This window comes from Drosophila miranda (assembly GCF_003369915.1).
Source record: "Drosophila miranda strain MSH22 chromosome Y unlocalized genomic scaffold, D.miranda_PacBio2.1 Contig_Y1_pilon, whole genome shotgun sequence".
Lineage (NCBI taxonomy): Eukaryota > Metazoa > Arthropoda > Insecta > Diptera > Drosophilidae > Drosophila > Drosophila miranda.
In genome coordinates, this window is record NW_022881603.1 from 408,413 (window position 1) to 431,643 (window position 23,231).

Below are 23,231 nucleotides of genomic sequence, written 5' to 3' on the forward strand. Positions count from 1 at the left end.
CTTACATTTTTTTCCAGTCACCGTTCTCTGTGTGCGGAAAACACCGCGATGGACGCGCAGGTTGACCGGCAAATGTCTCGCCTCAACTTTGTTTTAATTGAACTTTGTTCCACCGATATATTGTATTGAACAAGTATTTGATCAGATAAGATAATAAATTCCAAGAGCTGAATAAATAAATTGCCAAAAAAAGAAAATGAAGTCCTGTCCCTCAGTATTATCCGCGGGTTTATCGCTAAAATATACCGTCCGACCCTCAGAAAAATATACCGAAATGTACCGTCTCATTTCAAAAATATACCGTAAATATACTGACGAATTCAAGTTCTATTTTACATATTCCTCGTTTATGATATTCCGTGGAATATTACTAGCTATATAGAACATTAAGCCATGCCCACATAGTTTTATCCGATTAGTGAATGTATTTGCGAATTGACTAGTTTATTTTAAACACTTGCTTTTATTGGATCTTGTCTAAAAGAAGGTATTAGTGAAATAGGTCAACCAAAAAACGGTTTTAGCGAAATAAGTCAAAACAAAAAAACGAGGCTAGTCGTTCATATTGCTCAATTTAGAGATTCCGTTGAATAATTCTGGCTAACTGAAACCCTTAGTTCGGCTCACATAATTTTAGGCCGTTGATAAATATATTTTCTACAAAATTGGTTAGTTTTTAGTCCTTGCTTTTATTGTATTTTGACTTAAACAAGGTTTAAACAAAATAGTTCAACAAACAAACAGTCGCAATGTTGCTGGTATTTAAAGACATGATGCGTGTATAGCCCTTTGTATACCCTGTTTTCCAAAATGTTTTTAAAACGTAATTGATGAAGAAATTTTCTCAAATTGATATGTGTTAGACATATTCATGCATGATTATTCTTGGTCTCTGTAGAAAGAAATCGTTTGTTGCGTGACCTTCCATCCATGGCCACAATTATTAGTTATTGATCTGAATTATGAAGTCTAGTGTAATATTTGCACGTACCTGTTTATATTAATTTGATTTATTTATTAATTCTTTTCCACTTTTTTAATAAATGTTTACACAAAAGACTCTTCCAGCGATTAGATGTTGTACAGAAGTGAACAAAATCAACGCATAAAGCAAACGAGGAAAACAAATTAATTTTGTTTGTGTAAATTCTTGTCTCTTTCATTCCACGAGCGCAACTACAGTAAAATATCACGATTAACTTACCATTTCGGTGCTTATTGCATGTCGTGGCTCGGTAAAAACTAGCTGAGTGGGCACTGTAACTCCACGGAATTGCGGTTATTTGCCGCCTTCAAAAACAAACCGAAGGCGGCTTCGTTTTTCGGTTATTTTTCGACTGGTCCGCGTTCGCTTCCCGCGTAACTAGTTGCAGAACTAGTACATTGTAGTCGACGAAGACCTGGTCCACGTTCGCTTCCCGCGTAACTAGTTGCGAAGCCATCAATATCGTCAGGGCTCGCGTTGGCTCGCATCTTGGTGCTCTTCAACTGAAGATCGAGCAGCTGCGACAATGGCTTATCAACGTCCGGCTTGCAAATGCCGAAGTATTCCAGCATGCGGAAGCCATGTTGCAATCCATAGTTTCTCACAACGACTCCCAGAAGGGCCTCCAGAGTGTCAGCCACCACCTTGTTCTGAACAGCGACCTCACCTCCTCACGCCGGAGGAGAAGTCTCTTGCAACCTTGCACAAAGCGACGATAGGTATCCTCGTTGCAACGACCTGCCAGAATCTCCTCGTCACTAAGGGCCAGATTGAAGAGATTATGGGGACCAATCAGTTTGGCAAAGCTCGGCTGCTCCGTCCACACATCCAAGACATCTTCGGGCAGATTAATGCTGGGCGGAAGCCACGTTACTCTGGGGTCGAACAGACTGCAGCTAATACGACTGGGAATATCCGTCTTCCTGAGGCAATACATCAGGTTCTTGTTGGACACCAGCCTCGACTTGACCTTCGTGAGCGTGCCTTCGTTCCAGTCGGGATACCTGCTGGCCAGGTAAAGACTGGCACTCATCTTGAGAAACGAGTCACCCAACAGCTCCGCTCGCTCCATATCATAAAAATCGGCAGATCCCGCTGTGGTGATGGCCGCCAGGAACTCACCCTGGTGGGCCGGAGTGATGTGATCATCGGAAACGCTCTTCATCAGAACCGGCAACACATTCAACGACTGTGGTTTGGGAGCTGAGCTGGTCGGCGGGAGCAGGGCAGGCCGGGCGGCAGGGGCATTGCTGGACTCCTGGTCTCATAGATGTTCCCTTTAGGCATCTTGAACTGCGTCTCCAGCCAGAACTCCCTGTCGTCCTGCTCCATTTTGTCGAGAGACGCCACTTGGCCGGATATAAAATTGTTGTAATAGTTCAACTCCACGGTATAGGCGGACATGATGTTCCGGGGTAGGTCTACGGGTTTTGAGGTACTGCTGCCACGAATGTTGTAAGTCGCGTATCTGCAGTGTCTTCATCCCAATCTCAACTTCTTTGATGGGTAGGGGCTCAAGAATGGAGCGTGACCCTTCTTAATAATCATTGGGAACGGCATTGCCATGGGAATCCACATTGCGGCGCAACGACCAGTCGATCTCCAAGAGCTTTGGCCTATAGTCAACTCCATTTTGAGGCAGATGTTGCAGCCCCAGGTAGGTATTGAAGCGTTGTCGTAATGCCTCAGCATGCAGCATGAAGTGGAGCCGGTTCAAGATGCTGGGTAGAAACACTGCTTTTATCCAGAGGTCGCCGGGGAAATCGAAATTAAAGCAGAGCTCCGGAATGAGGATGATCTTGACCCTGGCCTTGCTCTGGGCCGACGTCTTGCCCCGCTGCTGGACATAGAAGTTCAGTTGCTCCGTAAGATCGCGCACCTCGATCAGGAACTGGTCCATGCGAACAATTCCTTCGATGTCATCGCCATACTTGGACGTGGTGAACTCGCCATAGCTCGTGTTCTGGTGGTTGCTTTCCATCAGGCTGCTCGGAGTCAGGTCTCTGCGCACCTTGTGCACGAGCATTCGCTTGCTCGCGAAGTTGGCATACCACTGAGTCACAATTTTCCCCTCATAGTCCTCTGGACGCGGCGCTCGCTGTTCCTTGCGCTACTTCACACTGACAGGCTTCGGGGTGGGCAGACGCTGGAACTGACGGACCAGCGGCCAGTCCACCACATTCTGATGCTTTGCGCCCACGGCTAGAGGCACGATCAGGTAGGAGTTGTCCTTGCTTCGACGATCCAGTACAAAGCAGGGATGCCAGATCTTAAACAGATCGCGGAACAGCATTCCATGGAACTGATGAAGTTGCTCCAGCTGCTCCGCACTTGCAATAACCAGCTCTCGCGGGTGCTCCCTAACCTGCACATGTAATGGGCCCTGAGTTTACCGTATCGATAACTAAAAGCACCCAAGGAGGAGAATGATTAAACAGAATTAGTGGGTATTTGATTGAATAAGACTCACCATCGTCGCTGTATTTCTTCCAGTGGTCAAAGTGAAAGTCGGCTATCGCCGTCACCCGGTCCTTAAGCGTGACGGGTAGGAAACGCTCGTTGAGCTCCCCCGTGGAGTACAGTTTAATGCAGGTCTTAAAGGCTGCCGATATTTTTGCCGCCTTAACGGAAGTCATGGGATCGCTCTGGAATGATTCGAACATGATTACTGACTGTCGACGCTGGGTAGTCCATTTTGGGCTTACATAAATTTTGTCCCGCACGGACGAGCTGAGTGGAAGTTCGATAGAGACGACTTCTTTGCTTGCGGCCTGTGTGCCAAAGAGTTCCCGCTTCTGGTCCCAACTGATTAGTGTGATCCAGGGCTCCACAAAGCCGAATGCATCCGAGGGCAGGCTCTGGCAGTAGCGGTGGAGCAGCATCAGGGCACTGCTAGGCAGCAGCACGGCACCTTTTTCGTTTATAAATGGTGGGATCAATTCGTGGAAGTGATCGGCTATCTCTTGCATCAGGGGTTCGGCCCGATCCAGGACGCGATCCTTTAAATACTCTCCGATGTCGTTATGGGCTTGGCGATATTGATTGATTTGTTGGTTGGTTTTTATGCGGTCAAGCTCTGAGGAAAAAAGCACAAACTGGGCCTCCTTGGATCGAGCCCGCCCCTTCGTCTGCACGTACATGTTAAATGTCTTTAATGGATCCAGGATCAACACGTAATTGCAGGCCTTTACATCGATGCCTTCCTCTAGAACGCTCGAACAGACCATCAGGTTGGCTTCGCCATCCCTAAATTGATGAATGGCCTTTGATGGGGATTGCGACAGGGGAGAATAATATACTTTTAATATAATGTTCTGTGCTGAGGCCCGAGGCATAACGTACCGACTTTTGCCACTTGCGCTCCAGGACGCTCTCACAATCCGCTGAAACTGAGTTGCGGCCAACCATAAACTGCGGCACGAGAACATCGCGCAGCGCCGGAATAACCGCAATGAACTTCTTCAACAATTGGTATATGCATTTGCTCGTATACCGGCGCTCAACGAAGACCAAGCAGCAAATATCCTTGGCATCCTTGCCCGAGAACGTTTTCTGCACGTAATGCAAAAATCTCTGCACCTTGGGAGTCGAAAAGTTCATGATGGTTTCCTCCGTGTGGACTGCGTCATCGGGTTCCGTATCATCGTCGACCAAATCGCGAAGCTTTTACTTTAGCATGTGATTGATCCGGTTACACAGACAGATGGCCAACTTATATATGTGGGTCAGGGCAAAGGTTTCCGACTGATGCAGCTTGATTTCAAACTCTAGAATCACCGATACTATGGCCATGGCTGCCGCATATACGCCGTAGTGCTCCAGCTGGTACTGGAAGTCGTTGAGCAGAGTCTTTATATATCCTTTCTTCTGCGGATCGCGGGGGGTCGACAGTCCCTTGGAATAGCGCGTAGGCTGTTTGCCAATCTCCAAATCGTCTAGGCGTACGTAGAAGTGCTCAATGCATCTATGTATGGCGTGCCTAATTTTTTTTTTTTTTTTTTTTTTTTTTTTTTTTTTTTTTTTTTTTTTTTTTTTTTTTTTTTTTTTTTTTTTTTTTTTTGTGCCATCACAAGGCTCCCCACTTGGTCTGGATAAGTCTCTAAACACTCCCTTGGTTTGGTGGAGTAGCTGCAAAAAATAAACAGAACTGCTATAGCGTGATTTCTTCTATGGAAAGGGCTTAAAAGGTCTCACAGCATCACGTTTTTCAATTCCTCCGTGTCGGACACGGTGATGATATTGCTTCTGTAGGTCGTCTCCAGCTCTCTGAGCTTTAGAGCGACCAGCTTAAATTCGTTGCCTTTAATGAGTACACCCGTCAGTCCCAAAACGCGCGGCAGTGGCGTGTTTCGATCAGCGAGTAAAAACAGATGCATGAACTCATGGTAGGGATGGTGGCCAGTGCCATGGTGGCACTCGTCTATAATCACGATGCTCACAGAGCTCAGCTCCAAGTACTTCTGGGTGACCATATTCAACATTACTTGGGCTGTGCCCACCAGAACCTATTGTCGTTGTAAGATATAAGAAAATTCAATTAGAAAAAAAAGCCAGGGCCAAATTTGTAAAGCACTTGGAAGCACAAATACTAGTGCATCCGTTCTATATAAACGAATATCAGAAATGCATATTGGTTTGATGAGGCGTCATGAGCTCGACACTAACTTGGCTATCGCTTATTTCGTGGCTCCATTTTATCTTCGACCAGTCGTCGACGCCCTGCTCCCCCAATAAGAACCCCACTTTGAGATTTGAGAACTTCCTCACGGCCATTGCCTGCTGGCGAGCTAGCTCGACTGTATTGCACATAAATATAGCTCGTTTTCCGCCCTCCTCGATTGATCTGTAGGAGTGTAAACAAATCCGAGAATTCAGTTCAACAGCTACATACATATGTATTTGCTTATGTATGAGTGTGTTTGCAAAATTCCAGTATGAAAAAAAATGCAAGCGACTTACTTGTCCATGTCTTTGGAGAATCGCTTCAGGGCCAGGATGGCCACGTATGTCTTGCCAGATCCGGTCGGCAAGTAGATTATCCCATAATATGTTCTTCATAATATGATCCACGAGACGCAGCTGATAGCTGCGAGGCTGCAACAAATGCGAATGCATTTTTACAATTCAGCAAAAAGTATAAACTTATGTACATATATGCACTGGAATTTATATTATTTATACCTTTATTTCGGATTCCCCACTATGCACGTTGTCTGCCATGATGATCCTATTTGCTCCGGGTGCCAGCTAAAAGTGGTGAAATAAAATAAAATTCAGTGACTGCAGGCACAAGCTCGCCAACTAAGATGATTGCTGACGTGGCTATAATGACACAGCAGGTTTTTCTGGATGTGGCCAGCTACTAGCTGGAAGTACGGGGACTTACATTTTTTTCCAGTCACCGTTCTCTGTGTGCGGAAAACACCGCGATGGACGCGCAGGTTGACCGGCAAATGTCTCGCCTCAACTTTGTTTTAATTGAACTTTGTTCCACCGATATATTGTATTGAACAAGTATTTGATCAGATAAGATAATAAATTCCAAGAGCTGAATAAATAAATTGCCAAAAAAAGAAAATGAAGTCCTGTCCCTCAGTATTATCCGCGGGTTTATCGCTAAAATATACCGTCCGACCCTCAGAAAAATATACCGAAATGTACCGTCTCATTTCAAAAATATACCGTAAATATACTGACGAATTCAAGTTCTATTTTACATATTCCTCGTTTATGATATTCCGTGGAATATTACTAGCTATATAGAACATTAAGCCATGCCCACATAGTTTTATCCGATTAGTGAATGTATTTGCGAATTGACTAGTTTATTTTAAACACTTGCTTTTATTGGATCTTGTCTAAAAGAAGGTATTAGTGAAATAGGTCAACAAAAAACGGTTTTAGCGAAATAAGTCAAAACAAAAAAACGAGGCTAGTCGTTCATATTGCTCAATTTAGAGATTCCGTTGAATAATTCTGGCTAACTGAAACCCTTAGTTCGGCTCACATAATTTTAGGCCGTTGATAAATATATTTTCTACAAAATTGGTTAGTTTTTAGTCCTTGCTTTTATTGTATTTTGACTTAAACAAGGTTTAAACAAAATAGTTCAACAAAAAAACAGTCGCAATGTTGCTGGTATTTAAAGACATGATGCGTGTATAGCCCTTTGTATACCCTGTTTTCCAAAATGTTTTTAAAACGTAATTGATGAAGAAATTTTCTCAAATTGATATGTGTTAGACATATTCATGCATGATTATTCTTGGTCTCTGTAGAAAGAAATCGTTTGTTGCGTGACCTTCCATCCATGGCCACAATTATTAGTTATTGATCTGAATTATGAAGTCTAGTGTAATATTTGCACGTACCTGTTTATATTAATTTGATTTATTTATTAATTCTTTTCCACTTTTTTAATAAATGTTTACACAAAAGACTCTTCCAGCGATTAGATGTTGTACAGAAGTGAACAAAATCAACGCATAAAGCAAACGAGGAAAACAAATTAATTTTGTTTGTGTAAATTCTTGTCTCTTTCATTCCACGAGCGCAACTACAGTAAAATATCACGATTAACTTACCATTTCGGTGCTTATTGCATGTCGTGGCTCGGTAAAAACTAGCTGAGTGGGCACTGTAACTCCACGGAATTGCGGTTATTTGCCGCCTTCAAAAACAAACCGAAGGCGGCTTCGTTTTTCGGTTATTTTTCGACTGGTCCGCGTTCGCTTCCCGCGTAACTAGTTGCAGAACTAGTACATTGTAGTCGACGAAGACCTGGTCCACGTTCGCTTCCCGCGTAACTAGTTGCGAAGCCATCAATATCGTCAGGGCTCGCGTTGGCTCGCATCTTGGTGCTCTTCAACTGAAGATCGAGCAGCTGCGACAATGGCTTATCAACGTCCGGCTTGCAAATGCCGAAGTATTCCAGCATGCGGAAGCCATGTTGCAATCCATAGTTTCTCACAACGACTCCCAGAAGGGCCTCCAGAGTGTCAGCCACCACCTTGTTCTGAACAGCGACCTCACCAAAGAAGTAGTTCACGCCGGAGGAGAAGTCTCTTGCAACCTTGCACAAAGCGACGATAGGTATCCTCGTTGCAACGACCTGCCAGAATCTCCTCGTCACTAAGGGCCAGATTGAAGAGATTATGGGGACCAATCAGTTTGGCAAAGCTCGGCTGCTCCGTCCACACATCCAAGACATCTTCGGGCAGATTAATGCTGGGCGGAAGCCACGTTAATCTGGGGTCGAACAGACTGCAGCTAATACGACTGGGAATATCCGTCTTCCTGAGGCAATACATCAGGTTCTTGTTGGACACCAGCCTCGACTTGACCTTCGTGAGCGTGCCTTCGTTCCAGTCGGGATACCTGCTGGCCAGGTAAAGACTGGCACTCATCTTGAGAAACGAGTCACCCAACAGCTCCGCTCGCTCCATATCATAAAAATCGGCAGATCCCGCTGTGGTGATGGCCGCCAGGAACTCACCCTGGTGGGCCGGAGTGATGTGATCATCGGAAACGCTCTTCATCAGAACCGGCAACACATTCAACGACTGTGGTTTGGGAGCTGAGCTGGTCGGCGGGAGCAGGGCAGGCCGGGCGGCAGGGGGCATTGCTGGACTCCTGGTCTCATAGATGTTCCCTTTAGGCATCTTGAACTGCGTCTCCAGCCAGAACTCCCTGTCGTCCTGCTCCATTTTGTCGAGAGACGCCACTTGGCCGGATATAAAATTGTTGTAATAGTTCAACTCCACGGTATAGGCGGACATGATGTTCCGGGGTAGGTCTACGGGTTTTGAGGTACTGCTGCCACGAATGTTGTAAGTCGCGTATCTGCAGTGTCTTCATCCCAATCTCAACTTCTTTGATGGGTAGGGGCTCAAGAATGGAGCGTGACCCTTCTTAATAATCATTGGGAACGGCATTGCCATGGGAATCCACATTGCGGCGCAACGACCAGTCGATCTCCAAGAGCTTTGGCCTATGTCAACTCCATTTTGAGGCAGATGTTGCAGCCCCAGGTAGGTATTGAAGCGTTGTCGTAATGCCTCAGCATGCAGCATGAAGTGGAGCCGGTTCAAGATGCTGGGTAGAAACACTGCTTTTATCCAGAGGTCGCCGGGGAAATCGAAATTAAAGCAGAGCTCCGGAATGAGGATGATCTTGACCCTGGCCTTGCTCTGGGCCGACGTCTTGCCCCGCTGCTGGACATAGAAGTTCAGTTGCTCCGTAAGATCGCGCACCTCGATCAGGAACTGGTCCATGCGAACAATTCCTTCGATGTCATCGCCATACTTGGACGTGGTGAACTCGCCATAGCTCGTGTTCTGGTGGTTGCTTTCCATCAGGCTGCTCGGAGTCAGGTCTCTGCGCACCTTGTGCACGAGCATTCGCTTGCTCGCGAAGTTGGCATACCACTGAGTCACAATTTTCCCCTCATAGTCCTCTGGACGCGGCGCTCGCTGTTCCTTGCGCTACTTCACACTGACAGGCTTCGGGGTGGGCAGACGCTGGAACTGACGGACCAGCGGCCAGTCCACCACATTCTGATGCTTTGCGCCCACGGCTAGAGGCACGATCAGGTAGGAGTTGTCCTTGCTTCGACGATCCAGTACAAAGCAGGGATGCCAGATCTTAAACAGATCGCGGAACAGCATTCCATGGAACTGATGAAGTTGCTCCAGCTGCTCCGCACTTGCAATAGCCAGCTCTCGCGGGTGCTCCCTAACCTGCACATGTAATGGGCCCTGAGTTTACCGTATCGATAACTAAAAGCACCCAAGGAGGAGAATGATTAAACAGAATTAGTGGGTATTTGATTGAATAAGACTCACCATCGTCGCTGTATTTCTTCCAGTGGTCAAAGTGAAAGTCGGCTATCGCCGTCACCCGGTCCTTAAGCGTGACGGGTAGGAAACGCTCGTTGAGCTCCCCCGTGGAGTACAGTTTAATGCAGGTCTTAAAGGCTGCCGATATTTTTGCCGCCTTAACGGAAGTCATGGGATCGCTCTGGAATGATTCGAACATGATTACTGACTGTCGACGCTGGGTAGTCCATTTTGGGCTTACATAAATTTTGTCCCGCACGGACGAGCTGAGTGGAAGTTCGATAGAGACGACTTCTTTGCTTGCGGCCTGTGTGCCAAAGAGTTCCCGCTTCTGGTCCCAACTGATTAGTGTGATCCAGGGCTCCACAAAGCCGAATGCATCCGAGGGCAGGCTCTGGCAGTAGCGGTGGAGCAGCATCAGGGCACTGCTAGGCAGCAGCACGGCACCTTTTTCGTTTATAAATGGTGGGATCAATTCGTGGAAGTGATCGGCTATCTCTTGCATCAGGGGTTCGGCCCGATCCAGGACGCGATCCTTTAAATACTCTCCGATGTCGTTATGGGCTTGGCGATATTGATTGATTTGTTGGTTGGTTTTTATGCGGTCAAGCTCTGAGGAAAAAAGCACAAACTGGGCCTCCTTGGATCGAGCCCGCCCCTTCGTCTGCACGTACATGTTAAATGTCTTTAATGGATCCAGGATCAACACGTAATTGCAGGCCTTTACATCGATGCCTTCCTCTAGAACGCTCGAACAGACCATCAGGTTGGCTTCGCCATCCCTAAATTGATGAATGGCCTTTGATGGGGATTGCGACAGGGGAGAATAATATACTTTTAATATAATGTTCTGTGCTGAGGCCCGAGGCATAACGTACCGACTTTTGCCACTTGCGCTCCAGGACGCTCTCACAATCCGCTGAAACTGAGTTGCGGCCAACCATAAACTGCGGCACGAGAACATCGCGCAGCGCCGGAATAACCGCAATGAACTTCTTCAACAATTGGTATATGCATTTGCTCGTATACCGGCGCTCAACGAAGACCAAGCAGCAAATATCCTTGGCATCCTTGCCCGAGAACGTTTTCTGCACGTAATGCAAAAATCTCTGCACCTTGGGAGTCAAAAAGTTCATGATGGTTTCCATCGTGTGGACTGCGTCATCGGGTTCCGTATCATCGTCGACCAAATCGCGAAGCTTTTACTTTAGCATGTGATTGATCCGGTTACACAGACAGATGGCCAACTTATATATGTGGGTCAGGGCAAAGGTTTCCGACTGATGCAGCTTGATTTCAAACTCTAGAATCACCGATACTATGGCCATGGCTGCCGCATATACGCCGTAGTGCTCCAGCTGGTACTGGAAGTCGTTGAGCAGAGTCTTTATATATCCTTTCTTCTGCGGATCGCGGGGGGTCGACAGTCCCTTGGAATAGCGCGTAGGCTGTTTGCCAATCTCCAAATCGTCTAGGCGTACGTTGAAGTGCTCAATGCATCTATGTATGGCGTGCCTAATCACAAGGCTCCCCACTTGGTCTGGATAAGTCCTTAAACACTCCCTTGGTTTGGTGGAGTAGCTGCAAAAAATAAACAGAACTGCTATAGCGTGATTTCTTCTATGGAAAGGGCTTAAAAGGTCTCACAGCATCACGTTTTTCAATTCCTCCGTGTCGGACACGGTGATGATATTGCTTCTGTAGGTCGTCTCCAGCTCTCTGAGCTTTAGAGCGACCAGCTTAAATTCGTTGCCTTTAATGAGTACACCCGTCAGTCCCAAAACGCGCGGCAGTGGCGTGTTTCGATCAGCGAGTAAAAACAGATGCATGAACTCATGGTAGGGATGGTGGCCAGTGCCATGGTGGCACTCGTCTATAATCACGATGCTCACAGAGCTCAGCTCCAAGTACTTCTGGGTGACCATATTCAACATTACTTGGGCTGTGCCCACCAGAACCTATTGTCGTTGTAAGATATAAGAAAATTCAATTAGAAAAAAAAGCCAGGGCCAAATTTGTAAAGCACTTGGAAGCACAAATACTAGTGCATCCGTTCTATATAAACGAATATCAGAAATGCATATTGGTTTGATGAGGCGTCATGAGCTCGACACTAACTTGGCTATCGCTTATTTCGTGGCTCCATTTTATCTTCGACCAGTCGTCGACGCCCTGCTCCCCCAATAAGAACCCCACTTTGAGATTTGAGAACTTCCTCACGGCCATTGCCTGCTGGCGAGCTAGCTCGACTGTATTGCACATAAATATAGCTCGTTTTCCGCCCTCCTCGATTGATCTGTAGGAGTGTAAACAAATCCGAGAATTCAGTTCAACAGCTACATACATATGTATTTGCTTATGTATGAGTGTGTTTGCAAAATTCCAGTATGAAAAAAAATGCAAGCGACTTACTTGTCCATGTCTTTGGAGAATCGCTTCAGGGCCAGGATGGCCACGTATGTCTTGCCAGATCCGGTCGGCAAGTAGATTATCCCATAATATGTTCTTCATAATATGATCCACGAGACGCAGCTGATAGCTGCGAGGCTGCAACAAATGCGAATGCATTTTTACAATTCAGCAAAAAGTATAAACTTATGTACATATATGCACTGGAATTTATATTATTTATACCTTTATTTCGGATTCCCCACTATGCACGTTGTCTGCCATGATGATCCTATTTGCTCCGGGTGCCAGCTAAAAGTGGTGAAATAAAATAAAATTCAGTGACTGCAGGCACAAGCTCGCCAACTAAGATGATTGCTGACGTGGCTATAATGACACAGCAGGTTTTTCTGGATGTGGCCAGCTACTAGCTGGAAGTACGGGGACTTACATTTTTTTCCAGTCACCGTTCTCTGTGTGCGGAAAACACCGCGATGGACGCGCAGGTTGACCGGCAAATGTCTCGCCTCAACTTTGTTTTAATTGAACTTTGTTCCACCGATATATTGTATTGAACAAGTATTTGATCAGATAAGATAATAAATTCCAAGAGCTGAATAAATAAATTGCCAAAAAAAGAAAATGAAGTCCTGTCCCTCAGTATTATCCGCGGGTTTATCGCTAAAATATACCGTCCGACCCTCAGAAAAATATACCGAAATGTACCGTCTCATTTCAAAAATATACCGTAAATATACTGACGAATTCAAGTTCTATTTTACATATTCCTCGTTTATGATATTCCGTGGAATATTACTAGCTATATAGAACATTAAGCCATGCCCACATAGTTTTATCCGATTAGTGAATGTATTTGCGAATTGACTAGTTTATTTTAAACACTTGCTTTTATTGGATCTTGTCTAAAAGAAGGTATTAGTGAAATAGGTCAACAAAAAAACGGTTTTAGCGAAATAAGTCAAAACAAAAAAACGAGGCTAGTCGTTCATATTGCTCAATTTAGAGATTCCGTTGAATAATTCTGGCTAACTGAAAACCCTTAGTTCGGCTCACATAATTTTAGGCCGTTGATAAATATATTTTCTACAAAATTGGTTAGTTTTTAGTCCTTGCTTTTATTGTATTTTGACTTAAACAAGGTTTAAACAAAATAGTTCAACAAAAAAACAGTCGCAATGTTGCTGGTATTTAAAGACATGATGCGTGTATAGCCCTTTGTATACCCTGTTTTCCAAAATGTTTTTAAAACGTAATTGATGAAGAAATTTTCTCAAATTGATATGTGTTAGACATATTCATGCATGATTATTCTTGGTCTCTGTAGAAAGAAATCGTTTGTTGCGTGACCTTCCATCCATGGCCACAATTATTAGTTATTGATCTGAATTATGAAGTCTAGTGTAATATTTGCACGTACCTGTTTATATTAATTTGATTTATTTATTAATTCTTTTCCACTTTTTTAATAAATGTTTACACAAAAGACTCTTCCAGCGATTAGATGTTGTACAGAAGTGAACAAAATCAACGCATAAAGCAAACGAGGAAAACAAATTAATTTTGTTTGTGTAAATTCTTGTCTCTTTCATTCCACGAGCGCAACTACAGTAAAATATCACGATTAACTTACCATTTCGGTGCTTATTGCATGTCGTGGCTCGGTAAAAACTAGCTGAGTGGGCACTGTAACTCCACGGAATTGCGGTTATTTGCCGCCTTCAAAAACAAACCGAAGGCGGCTTCGTTTTTCGGTTATTTTTCGACTGGTCCGCGTTCGCTTCCCGCGTAACTAGTTGCAGAACTAGTACATTGTAGTCGACGAAGACCTGGTCCACGTTCGCTTCCCGCGTAACTAGTTGCGAAGCCATCAATATCGTCAGGGCTCGCGTTGGCTCGCATCTTGGTGCTCTTCAACTGAAGATCGAGCAGCTGCGACAATGGCTTATCAACGTCCGGCTTGCAAATGCCGAAGTATTCCAGCATGCGGAAGCCATGTTGCAATCCATAGTTTCTCACAACGACTCCCAGAAGGGCCTCCAGAGTGTCAGCCACCACCTTGTTCTGAACAGCGACCTCACCAAAGAAGTAGTTCACGCCGGAGGAGAAGTCTCTTGCAACCTTGCACAAAGCGACGATAGGTATCCTCGTTGCAACGACCTGCCAGAATCTCCTCGTCACTAAGGGCCAGATTGAAGAGATTATGGGGACCAATCAGTTTGGGAAAGCTCGGCTGCTCCGTCCACACATCCAAGACATCTTCGGGCAGATTAATGCTGGGCGGAAGCCACGTTACTCTGGGGTCGAACATACTGCAGCTAATACGACTGGGAATATCCGTCTTCCTGAGGCAATACATCAGGTTCTTGTTGGACACCAGCCTCGACTTGACCTTCGTGAGCGTGCCTTCGTTCCAGTCGGGATACCTGCTGGCCAGGTAAAGACTGGCACTCATCTTGAGAAACGAGTCACCCAACAGCTCCGCTCGCTCCATATCATAAAAATCGGCAGATCCCGCTGTGGTGATGGCCGCCAGGAACTCACCCTGGTGGGCCGGAGTGATGTGATCATCGGAAACGCTCTTCATCAGAACCGGCAACACATTCAACGACTGTGGTTTGGGAGCTGAGCTGGTCGGCGGGAGCAGGGCAGGCCGGGCGGCAGGGGGCATTGCTGGACTCCTGGTCTCATAGATGTTCCCTTTAGGCATCTTGAACTGCGTCTCCAGCCAGAACTCCCTGTCGTCCTGCTCCATTTTGTCGAGAGACGCCACTTGGCCGGATATAAAATTGTTGTAATAGTTCAACTCCACGGTATAGGCGGACATGATGTTCCGGGGTAGGTCTACGGGTTTTGAGGTACTGCTGCCACGAATGTTGTAAGTCGCGTATCTGCAGTGTCTTCATCCCAATCTCAACTTCTTTGATGGGTAGGGGCTCAAGAATGGAGCGTGACCCTTCTTAATAATCATTGGGAACGGCATTGCCATGGGAATCCACATTGCGGCGCAACGACCAGTCGATCTCCAAGAGCTTTGGCCTATAGTCAACTCCATTTTGAGGCAGATGTTGCAGCCCCAGGTAGGTATTGAAGCGTTGTCGTAATGCCTCAGCATGCAGCATGAAGTGGAGCCGGTTCAAGATGCTGGGTAGAAACACTGCTTTTATCCAGAGGTCGCCGGGGAAATCGAAATTAAAGCAGAGCTCCGGAATGAGGATGATCTTGACCCTGGCCTTGCTCTGGGCCGACGTCTTGCCCCGCTGCTGGACATAGAAGTTCAGTTGCTCCGTAAGATCGCGCACCTCGATCAGGAACTGGTCCATGCGAACAATTCCTTCGATGTCATCGCCATACTTGGACGTGGTGAACTCGCCATAGCTCGTGTTCTGGTGGTTGCTTTCCATCAGGCTGCTCGGAGTCAGGTCTCTGCGCACCTTGTGCACGAGCATTCGCTTGCTCGCGAAGTTGGCATACCACTGAGTCACAATTTTCCCCTCATAGTCCTCTGGACGCGGCGCTCGCTGTTCCTTGCGCTACTTCACACTGACAGGCTTCGGGGTGGGCAGACGCTGGAACTGACGGACCAGCGGCCAGTCCACCACATTCTGATGCTTTGCGCCCACGGCTAGAGGCACGATCAGGTAGGAGTTGTCCTTGCTTCGACGATCCAGTACAAAGCAGGGATGCCAGATCTTAAACAGATCGCGGAACAGCATTCCATGGAACTGATGAAGTTGCTCCAGCTGCTCCGCACTTGCAATAACCAGCTCTCGCGGGTGCTCCCTAACCTGCACATGTAATGGGCCCTGAGTTTACCGTATCGATAACTAAAAGCACCCAAGGAGGAGAATGATTAAACAGAATTAGTGGGTATTTGATTGAATAAGACTCACCATCGTCGCTGTATTTCTTCCAGTGGTCAAAGTGAAAGTCGGCTATCGCCGTCACCCGGTCCTTAAGCGTGACGGGTAGGAAACGCTCGTTGAGCTCCCCCGTGGAGTACAGTTTAATGCAGGTCTTAAAGGCTGCCGATATTTTTGCCGCCTTAACGGAAGTCATGGGATCGCTCTGGAATGATTCGAACATGATTACTGACTGTCGACGCTGGGTAGTCCATTTTGGGCTTACATAAATTTTGTCCCGCACGGACGAGCTGAGTGGAAGTTCGATAGAGACGACTTCTTTGCTTGCGGCCTGTGTGCCAAAGAGTTCCCGCTTCTGGTCCCAACTGATTAGTGTGATCCAGGGCTCCACAAAGCCGAATGCATCCGAGGGCAGGCTCTGGCAGTAGCGGTGGAGCAGCATCAGGGCACTGCTAGGCAGCAGCACGGCACCTTTTTCGTTTATAAATGGTGGGATCAATTCGTGGAAGTGATCGGCTATCTCTTGCATCAGGGGTTCGGCCCGATCCAGGACGCGATCCTTTAAATACTCTCCGATGTCGTTATGGGCTTGGCGATATTGATTGATTTGTTGGTTGGTTTTTATGCGGTCAAGCTCTGAGGAAAAAAGCACAAACTGGGCCTCCTTGGATCGAGCCCGCCCCTTCGTCTGCACGTACATGTTAAATGTCTTTAATGGATCCAGGATCAACACGTAATTGCAGGCCTTTACATCGATGCCTTCCTCTAGAACGCTCGAACAGACCATCAGGTTGGCTTCGCCATCCCTAAATTGATGAATGGCCTTTGATGGGGATTGCGACAGGGGAGAATAATATACTTTTAATATAATGTTCTGTGCTGAGGCCCGAGGCATAACGTACCGACTTTTGCCACTTGCGCTCCAGGACGCTCTCACAATCCGCTGAAACTGAGTTGCGGCCAACCATAAACTGCGGCACGAGAACATCGCGCAGCGCCGGAATAACCGCAATGAACTTCTTCAACAATTGGTATATGCATTTGCTCGTATACCGGCGCTCAACGAAGACCAAGCAGCAAATATCCTTGGCATCCTTGCCCGAGAACGTTTTCTGCACGTAATGCAAAAATCTCTGCACCTTGGGAGTCGAAAAGTTCATGATGGTTTCCATCGTGTGGACTGCGTCATCGGGTTCCGTATCATCGTCGACCAAATCGCGAAGCTTTTTACTTTAGCATGTGATTGATCCGGTTACACAGACAGATGGCCAACTTATATATGTGGGTCAGGGCAAAGGTTTCCGACTGATGCAGCTTGATTTCAAACTCTAGAATCACCGATACTATGGCCATGGCTGCCGCATATACGCCGTAGTGCTCCAGCTGGTACTGGAAGTCGTTGAGCAGAGTCTTTATATATCCTTTCTTCTGCGGATCGCGGGGGGTCGACAGTCCCTTGGAATAGCGCGTAGGCTGTTTGCCAATCTCCAAATCGTCTAGGCGTACGTTGAAGTGCTCAATGCATCTATGTATGGCGTGCCCGATCACAAGGCTCCCCACTTGGTCTAGATAAGTCCTTAAACACTCCCTTGGTTTGGTGGAGGAGCTGCAAAAAATAAACAGAACTGCTATAGCGTGATTTCTTCTATGGAAAGGGCTTAAAAGGTCTCACAGCATCACGTTTTTCAATTCCTCCGTGTCGGACACGGTGATGATATTGCTTCTGTAGGTCGTCTCCAGCTCTCTGAGCTTTTGAGCGACCAGCTTAAATTCGTTGCCTTTAATGAGTACACCCGTCAGTCCCAAAACGCGCGGCAGTGGCGTGTTTCGATCAGCGAGTAAAAACAGATGCATGAACTCATGGTAGGGATGGTGGCCAGTGCCATGGTGGCACTCGTCTATAATCACGATGCTCACAGAGCTCAGCTCCAAGTACTTCTGGGTGACCATATTCAACATGACTTGGGCTGTGCCCACCAGAACCTATTGTCGTTGCAAGATATAAGAAAATTCAATTAGAAAAAAAAAGCCAGGGCAAAATTTTTAAAGCACTTGGAAGCACAAATACTAGTGCATCCGTTCTATATAAACGAATATCAGAAATGCATATTGGTTTGATGAGGCGTCATGAGCTCGACACTAACTTGGCTATCGCTTATTTCGTGGCTCCATTTTATCTTCGACCAGTCGTCGACGCCCTGCTGCCCCCCCGCAGGTTGACCGGCAAATGTCTCGCCTCACCTTTGTTTTAATTGAACTTTGTTCCACCGATATATTGTATTGAACAAGTAATTGATCAGATAAGATAATAAATTCCAAGAGCTGAATAAATAAACTGCCAAAAAAAGGAAATAAGTAAATGAAGTCCTGTCCCTCAGTATTATCCGCGGGCTTATCGCAAAATATACCGTCCGACCCTTATAAATATACCGAAATGTACCGTCTCATTTCAAAAATATACCGTAAATATACTGACGAATTCAAGTTCAAGTTTACATATTCCTCGTTTATGATATTCCGTGGAATATTACTAGCTATATAGAACATTAAGCCATGCCCACATAGTTTTATCCGATTAGTGAATCTATTTGCGAATTGACTAGTTTATTTTAAACACTTGCTTTTATTGGATCTTGTCTAAAAGAATGTATTAGTGAAATAGGTCAACCAAAAAACGGTTTTAGCGAAATAAGTCAAAACAAAAAAACGAGGCTAGTCGTTCATATTGCTCAATTTAGAGATTCCGTTGAATAATTCTGGCTAACTAAAACCCTTAGTTCGGCTCACATAATTTTAGGACGTTGATAAATACATTTTCTACAAAATTGGTTAGTTTTTAGTCCTTGCTTTTGTTGTATTTTGACTTAAACAAGGTTTAAACAAAATAGTTCAACAAAAAAACAGTCGCAATGTTGCTGGTATTTAAAGACATGATGCGTGTATAGCCCTTTGTATACCCTGTTTTCCAAAATGTTTTTAAAACGTAATTGATGAAGAAATTTTCTCAAATTGATATGTGTTAGACATATTCATGCATGATTATTCTTGGTCTCTGTAGAAAGAAATCGTTGAAATAGGTTTAAATATTCCAGAAGGGTATTTCATTGTTGCTATCGATAAACGGGAAAACTGCCAACTGCTGAAAAACTGCACCTCGAATGAAATGCTGCTGGACTGCCAACCTGCTTTAAGTAGAGCGCGAAGTATGAAAGTGAATGAAAAAAACACCAATGTTTAAAAAAAAAATGTATTTAAATAATGTATTACGTTTTATGTGATGGCGCGTACCTAAAATTGTTTGCGGAAGGAAAAAATTAACATATTTCAAGACGTTCGCTGATAGTTTTAATCAAAAAGACATTTTCCGAAGCTTCTGGGGGCGCCTCACACGCCTACGAAGACGGCGCGAAGAAATTCCCAAAGCTTCATCAATTAAGTCGAAAAACCTGGAATTTACTGCATGGCGTTCCGGAATAACTCTTAAAACGGCTCTTGGAACTCCGTCTGGACCCTGAGAAGCATGGCAAGCATGGGAAAGACAAGGATGGCCACGGAGAAGGCGACGGGAGTTAAAATTCGCATGGAAACGCTGAAAAAAAGGGAAGGAGAAGCTAAATCCGCCATGCGGGTAGGAGTAAAGATGGCGGCAAAAACGGCTCCGCAGCTTTTGGCTTCTAAACTGCTGTGCAAGAAACCAAACTTGTCGACGAACGTGTCGACAAACATGTCCACGAACACGACAACAAGCATGACATCAAACATTTCTACGACGAAAGAGAGAGAGAAGACTGACGCGGTTTGTGTGGCTTCCGTGAGTACGAAAAACGGAAGTAACCGCAAAATCATCGTTAACAAGTATTATGAGGGGCATAAAGGCCCATACATTGTTTGTATCGACAAAATGAGTGCGAATAATGCCAGAATTGCTATAAACCAGTTGTATCTATCCGATCTGCTGCTGAAACAGGGCATTAGCGATATCGAGGAGGTTGCTAGAATGGGCTATGTCAGGTGCAAGATTGTGTGCGGGTCGGCGGAGTGTGCAAACGGGCTAGTGGAAAACAGTGTTTTCGCTGCTCAAGGGTACTCAACCCGAATCTTTAGGCACTTCGTCCAAAAAGCAGGGTTAATTTTTGGGATCCCCGGGCCTTACTCCGAGGAACAGCTAGCGGAGCTTGTAACCTCGGTTATCCCAATTGAGGAGATAGTTCGGATTACGCGAAGGGATAGAGCATCGGGGGAACGTGTACCTACTGGCAGGTTGAAACTCTGGTTCAGAGGAGAGCAGTTACCAACCAAAATCAATTTTCTATATTCTAAAGTAGAAGTGAAACCTTTTGTTCAGCTTATTCAATGTTTCAGGTGTTTTAGGTTTGGCCATCTGGCGCAACATTGCAAGAGTGGAGCGAAATGTTTCAAATGCGGACAAGATCACAGCAAAGATATTATCTGCTCAGGGCTGGTCTGTGCTAACTGCAAGGGGGAACATGCTGCCACCCACCCGCAGTGTGAGGCCAGGAAAAAAGCGTACGCCATTCAAAAGTGTATGACACTGGAAAACCTAACTAGAGCTGAGGTCAAGGCTAGATATCCGATCCTTTTTGATAGAACTTCCCCCAACCTAAGAGATCAAGGGGAATTTCCTAGACCCAGTTGGCAATCTAACCGCTCCCCTGAATTCTTAAATAACAGCTTAGAGTCCGCCAGGGAAATTCATTCTGTCACCTCTTTCGCGGAAGTGACCAAATCCAATAGGGTTGCCGCCCGGAACGCAGAGGCGGCCAAGGCAGCAGCCAACATGGCAGAGTGGAAGAACTCAATAAACTCAGACTACGTCCAAATGAGCGAGAAATTTGTGAGATCTTCATCCGTGGCATCTTCTTTGGCCCAGGATAAGCTAAACGCACTAGGAGCCAAACTCACAGCGTTCCTGATTGATCCAAACAACATCATTAAAGGGGATTCTTTAGCGAATAAATTTATTAAGGAAATTAGAGAATTTGTCAATGCTTCCAACGCAGAACTAGATAGGCGTCAGATTGCCCAAGGGATGGCAGTTGGTTCTCAAAACATCCAACAATGAAGATTCTTCAGATAAATATTCAAAGTCTGACACACAACAACAACAAACAGCTCCTCTCAATGTTCCTAGACAAGAACGCAATAGATATTGCCATCCTCTCAGAGATTTGGGTGTTGAACAACGCGGACTGCAGCATTTTAGACTATAACTTTTTCTGCAGGCCCAGAGAGGACGGCTACGGCGGGGTTGGCATCTACGTCAGGAAAAACATTCAATTCAGCATTTTAAAAATAGAGAACGACTTGGAAATTTTAGGAATAGAAACATTAAACCTCAAGAGCAATTTCAATATTTTTAGCATATATGCACCGCCATCAACAACAGTTTCACAGTTTAAATCGGGCACAAAAAAGTTTTTCGAATTCGCGGCTTCGCTTGACATACCCTCAATAGTGGGAGGGGACTTCAACGCTAGGTCTTCTATCTGGGGAAGTCCGATCTGTGATCGCAAGGGTCGCAGCATTGAGAATTCCACCCGGGAGGCCGGATTTATCTGCCTAAACGACGGTTCGCCAACCTTCTCCAGGAGCCCATCTCAATTCTCCGTTCTTGACCTTTCTTTTTCGAAGTACAGAAATGGAACTATTAACTGGCAAGTCCTCAAAACAAAAATTACGAACAGCAACCACTTCCCAATTGTATTATCAGTGCAAGACCTAAATGCCCCCCTCCAAGGCAAGAAGATCCTTCACAACAGAATAGCCCGGATTCTGGGTGCAAGTGATTTCTCAAATCTGGAGGAGCTCAATGAAAAAGTGAAATCCCTGACCTTAAAAAACACGGTCACATTCCCAAGCAAGAACAAGTACGTTGCTAAGAAATGGTGGAACGAGGAAACGGAAAAACTTTTTCGCGTGAACAACGCTTGCAGGCAAAAATTCTACCTCACCAAAAAATTGCCTGATGCCAGAGCAACCTTAGAAGCTGACAAAAATCTACAAAATCACGTAAAAAATCTTAGAAAGCGCAACTTTTCCAAGTTTATAGAAGAGGTCTCCTCATCGCCCTCTATGTGGAGCAGGGTGAAGAACATAAAAAAATACGGTCAAATCAAAAATGTAGGGAACAAATGGACGAACGAAGATGACAAAAACTTTCTCAATATGGTTAAAGTAACCCCATCCACGTCAAACAGTAGGCCCCCTAAGAAAATTCCTGCCCCTTTGTTAGGACCAGACGACCCGGAACCCCTGGAACTGGAAGAATTCCTGGCCTTCCTAAAAACCAGGAACCCCAATTCGGCTAGAGGCCCTGATGGCATCTCGATCAGGATGCTTCAAAAGCTACCAAGTGGGGAAAAACAAGACTTTTTTGAAATTATAAATAAAGTATGGCTGAGTGGCGTCATCCCTTAAGTCTGGCGCAGGATAAAAGTGGTACCCATCCCCAAGAAGAATGCAGACCCTACTTCCTTCCAAAACCATAGGCCGATTTGTTTGATTAACACGCTGTTTAAATCCATAGAGGGGTTGATAAAGTTGAAGTTGGACGAGCACATAGCAAACTGTGACCTGCTGCCGGTCAGGTCCTATGCCTTCAGGAGAAACAGGTCCACGGCTCTTTGCATCAACGACCTTATCAACAAAGTTCTGGCGCTGAAGGCGAGGGGTTGTCAGGTTGTCGCAGCTTGCCTAGATTTACAAAGAGCGTTCGACTGCGTAAGAGTGGACACACTCGAGCACAGGATGAGGGATATGCGGTTTAATACAAGCCTCACGGCTTGGATCTACAGCCTGCTTAACAGACGAATTCTCATAAAGGGCAAAAGCGAGGTAGAGGTGAACAGAGGTGTTAGCCAGGGTAGCTGTCTCAGCCCAACCCTTTTTAACCTTTACACAGCCGAACTACATGATATTAACAGTCATAACTGCTTACTGTTTCAGTATGCTGATGACTTTTTCATAGTTTGTTTTCATAAAGACGTATCCATTGCGAAACGGGTGCTGGAAGACAGTATAGATAAGTTCGAAGAAAAATGCAATAGGCTAAACCTGTCATTCAATCCGGTGAAGTCTAAAGTGATTTACTTCAACAATCGTAGAGCTGCGCTAAATATC

General features: G+C 45.6%; 4 protein-coding genes and 2 pseudogenes across 4 annotated transcripts; all 6 read right to left on the bottom strand.

Annotated features, from left to right (window-relative positions):
- The window catches only part of LOC117189724, a 112,486-nt pseudogene extending 111,197 nt beyond the window's left edge, over nt 1–1,289 (bottom strand).
- Nucleotides 1,290–1,305: 16 nt separating this feature from the next.
- LOC117190102 lies at nt 1,306–6,533 on the bottom strand (annotated as a pseudogene).
- Nucleotides 6,534–9,669: 3,136 nt separating this feature from the next.
- Nucleotides 9,670–10,995, bottom strand: LOC117189730 (endoribonuclease dcr-1-like). The gene is made up of 4 exons (XM_033394810.1): nt 10,701–10,995; nt 10,064–10,621; nt 9,829–10,003; nt 9,670–9,762 (listed from the first exon to the last, which is right to left on the bottom strand). The coding sequence occupies exons 1-4, from the start codon at nt 10,968–10,970 to the stop codon at nt 9,719–9,721; spliced, it is 1,047 nt and encodes a 348-aa protein (XP_033250701.1). The 5' UTR covers nt 10,971–10,995; the 3' UTR covers nt 9,670–9,718.
- Nucleotides 10,996–11,010: 15 nt separating this feature from the next.
- Nucleotides 11,011–18,394, bottom strand: LOC117189732 (endoribonuclease Dicer homolog 2-like). Its single transcript, XM_033394812.1, has 7 exons — nt 18,333–18,394; nt 12,662–12,742; nt 12,457–12,522; nt 12,235–12,369; nt 11,941–12,118; nt 11,470–11,780; nt 11,011–11,403 (listed from the first exon to the last, which is right to left on the bottom strand). Exons 4-7 carry the CDS (start codon nt 12,240–12,242, stop codon nt 11,025–11,027), a joined length of 876 nt encoding a protein of 291 aa, XP_033250703.1. The 5' UTR covers nt 12,243–12,369; nt 12,457–12,522; nt 12,662–12,742; nt 18,333–18,394; the 3' UTR covers nt 11,011–11,024.
- LOC117189731 (endoribonuclease dcr-1-like) lies at nt 15,963–17,255 on the bottom strand. Its single transcript, XM_033394811.1, has 4 exons — nt 16,994–17,255; nt 16,357–16,914; nt 16,122–16,296; nt 15,963–16,055 (listed from the first exon to the last, which is right to left on the bottom strand). Exons 1-4 carry the CDS (start codon nt 17,249–17,251, stop codon nt 16,012–16,014), a joined length of 1,035 nt encoding a protein of 344 aa, XP_033250702.1. The 5' UTR covers nt 17,252–17,255; the 3' UTR covers nt 15,963–16,011.
- LOC117189734 (endoribonuclease Dicer homolog 2-like) lies at nt 17,745–18,323 on the bottom strand. Its single transcript, XM_033394814.1, has 2 exons — nt 18,236–18,323; nt 17,745–18,074 (listed from the first exon to the last, which is right to left on the bottom strand). Exon 2 carries the CDS (start codon nt 18,048–18,050, stop codon nt 17,760–17,762), a length of 291 nt encoding a protein of 96 aa, XP_033250705.1. The 5' UTR covers nt 18,051–18,074; nt 18,236–18,323; the 3' UTR covers nt 17,745–17,759.
- Nucleotides 18,395–23,231: the final 4,837 nt, after the last annotated feature.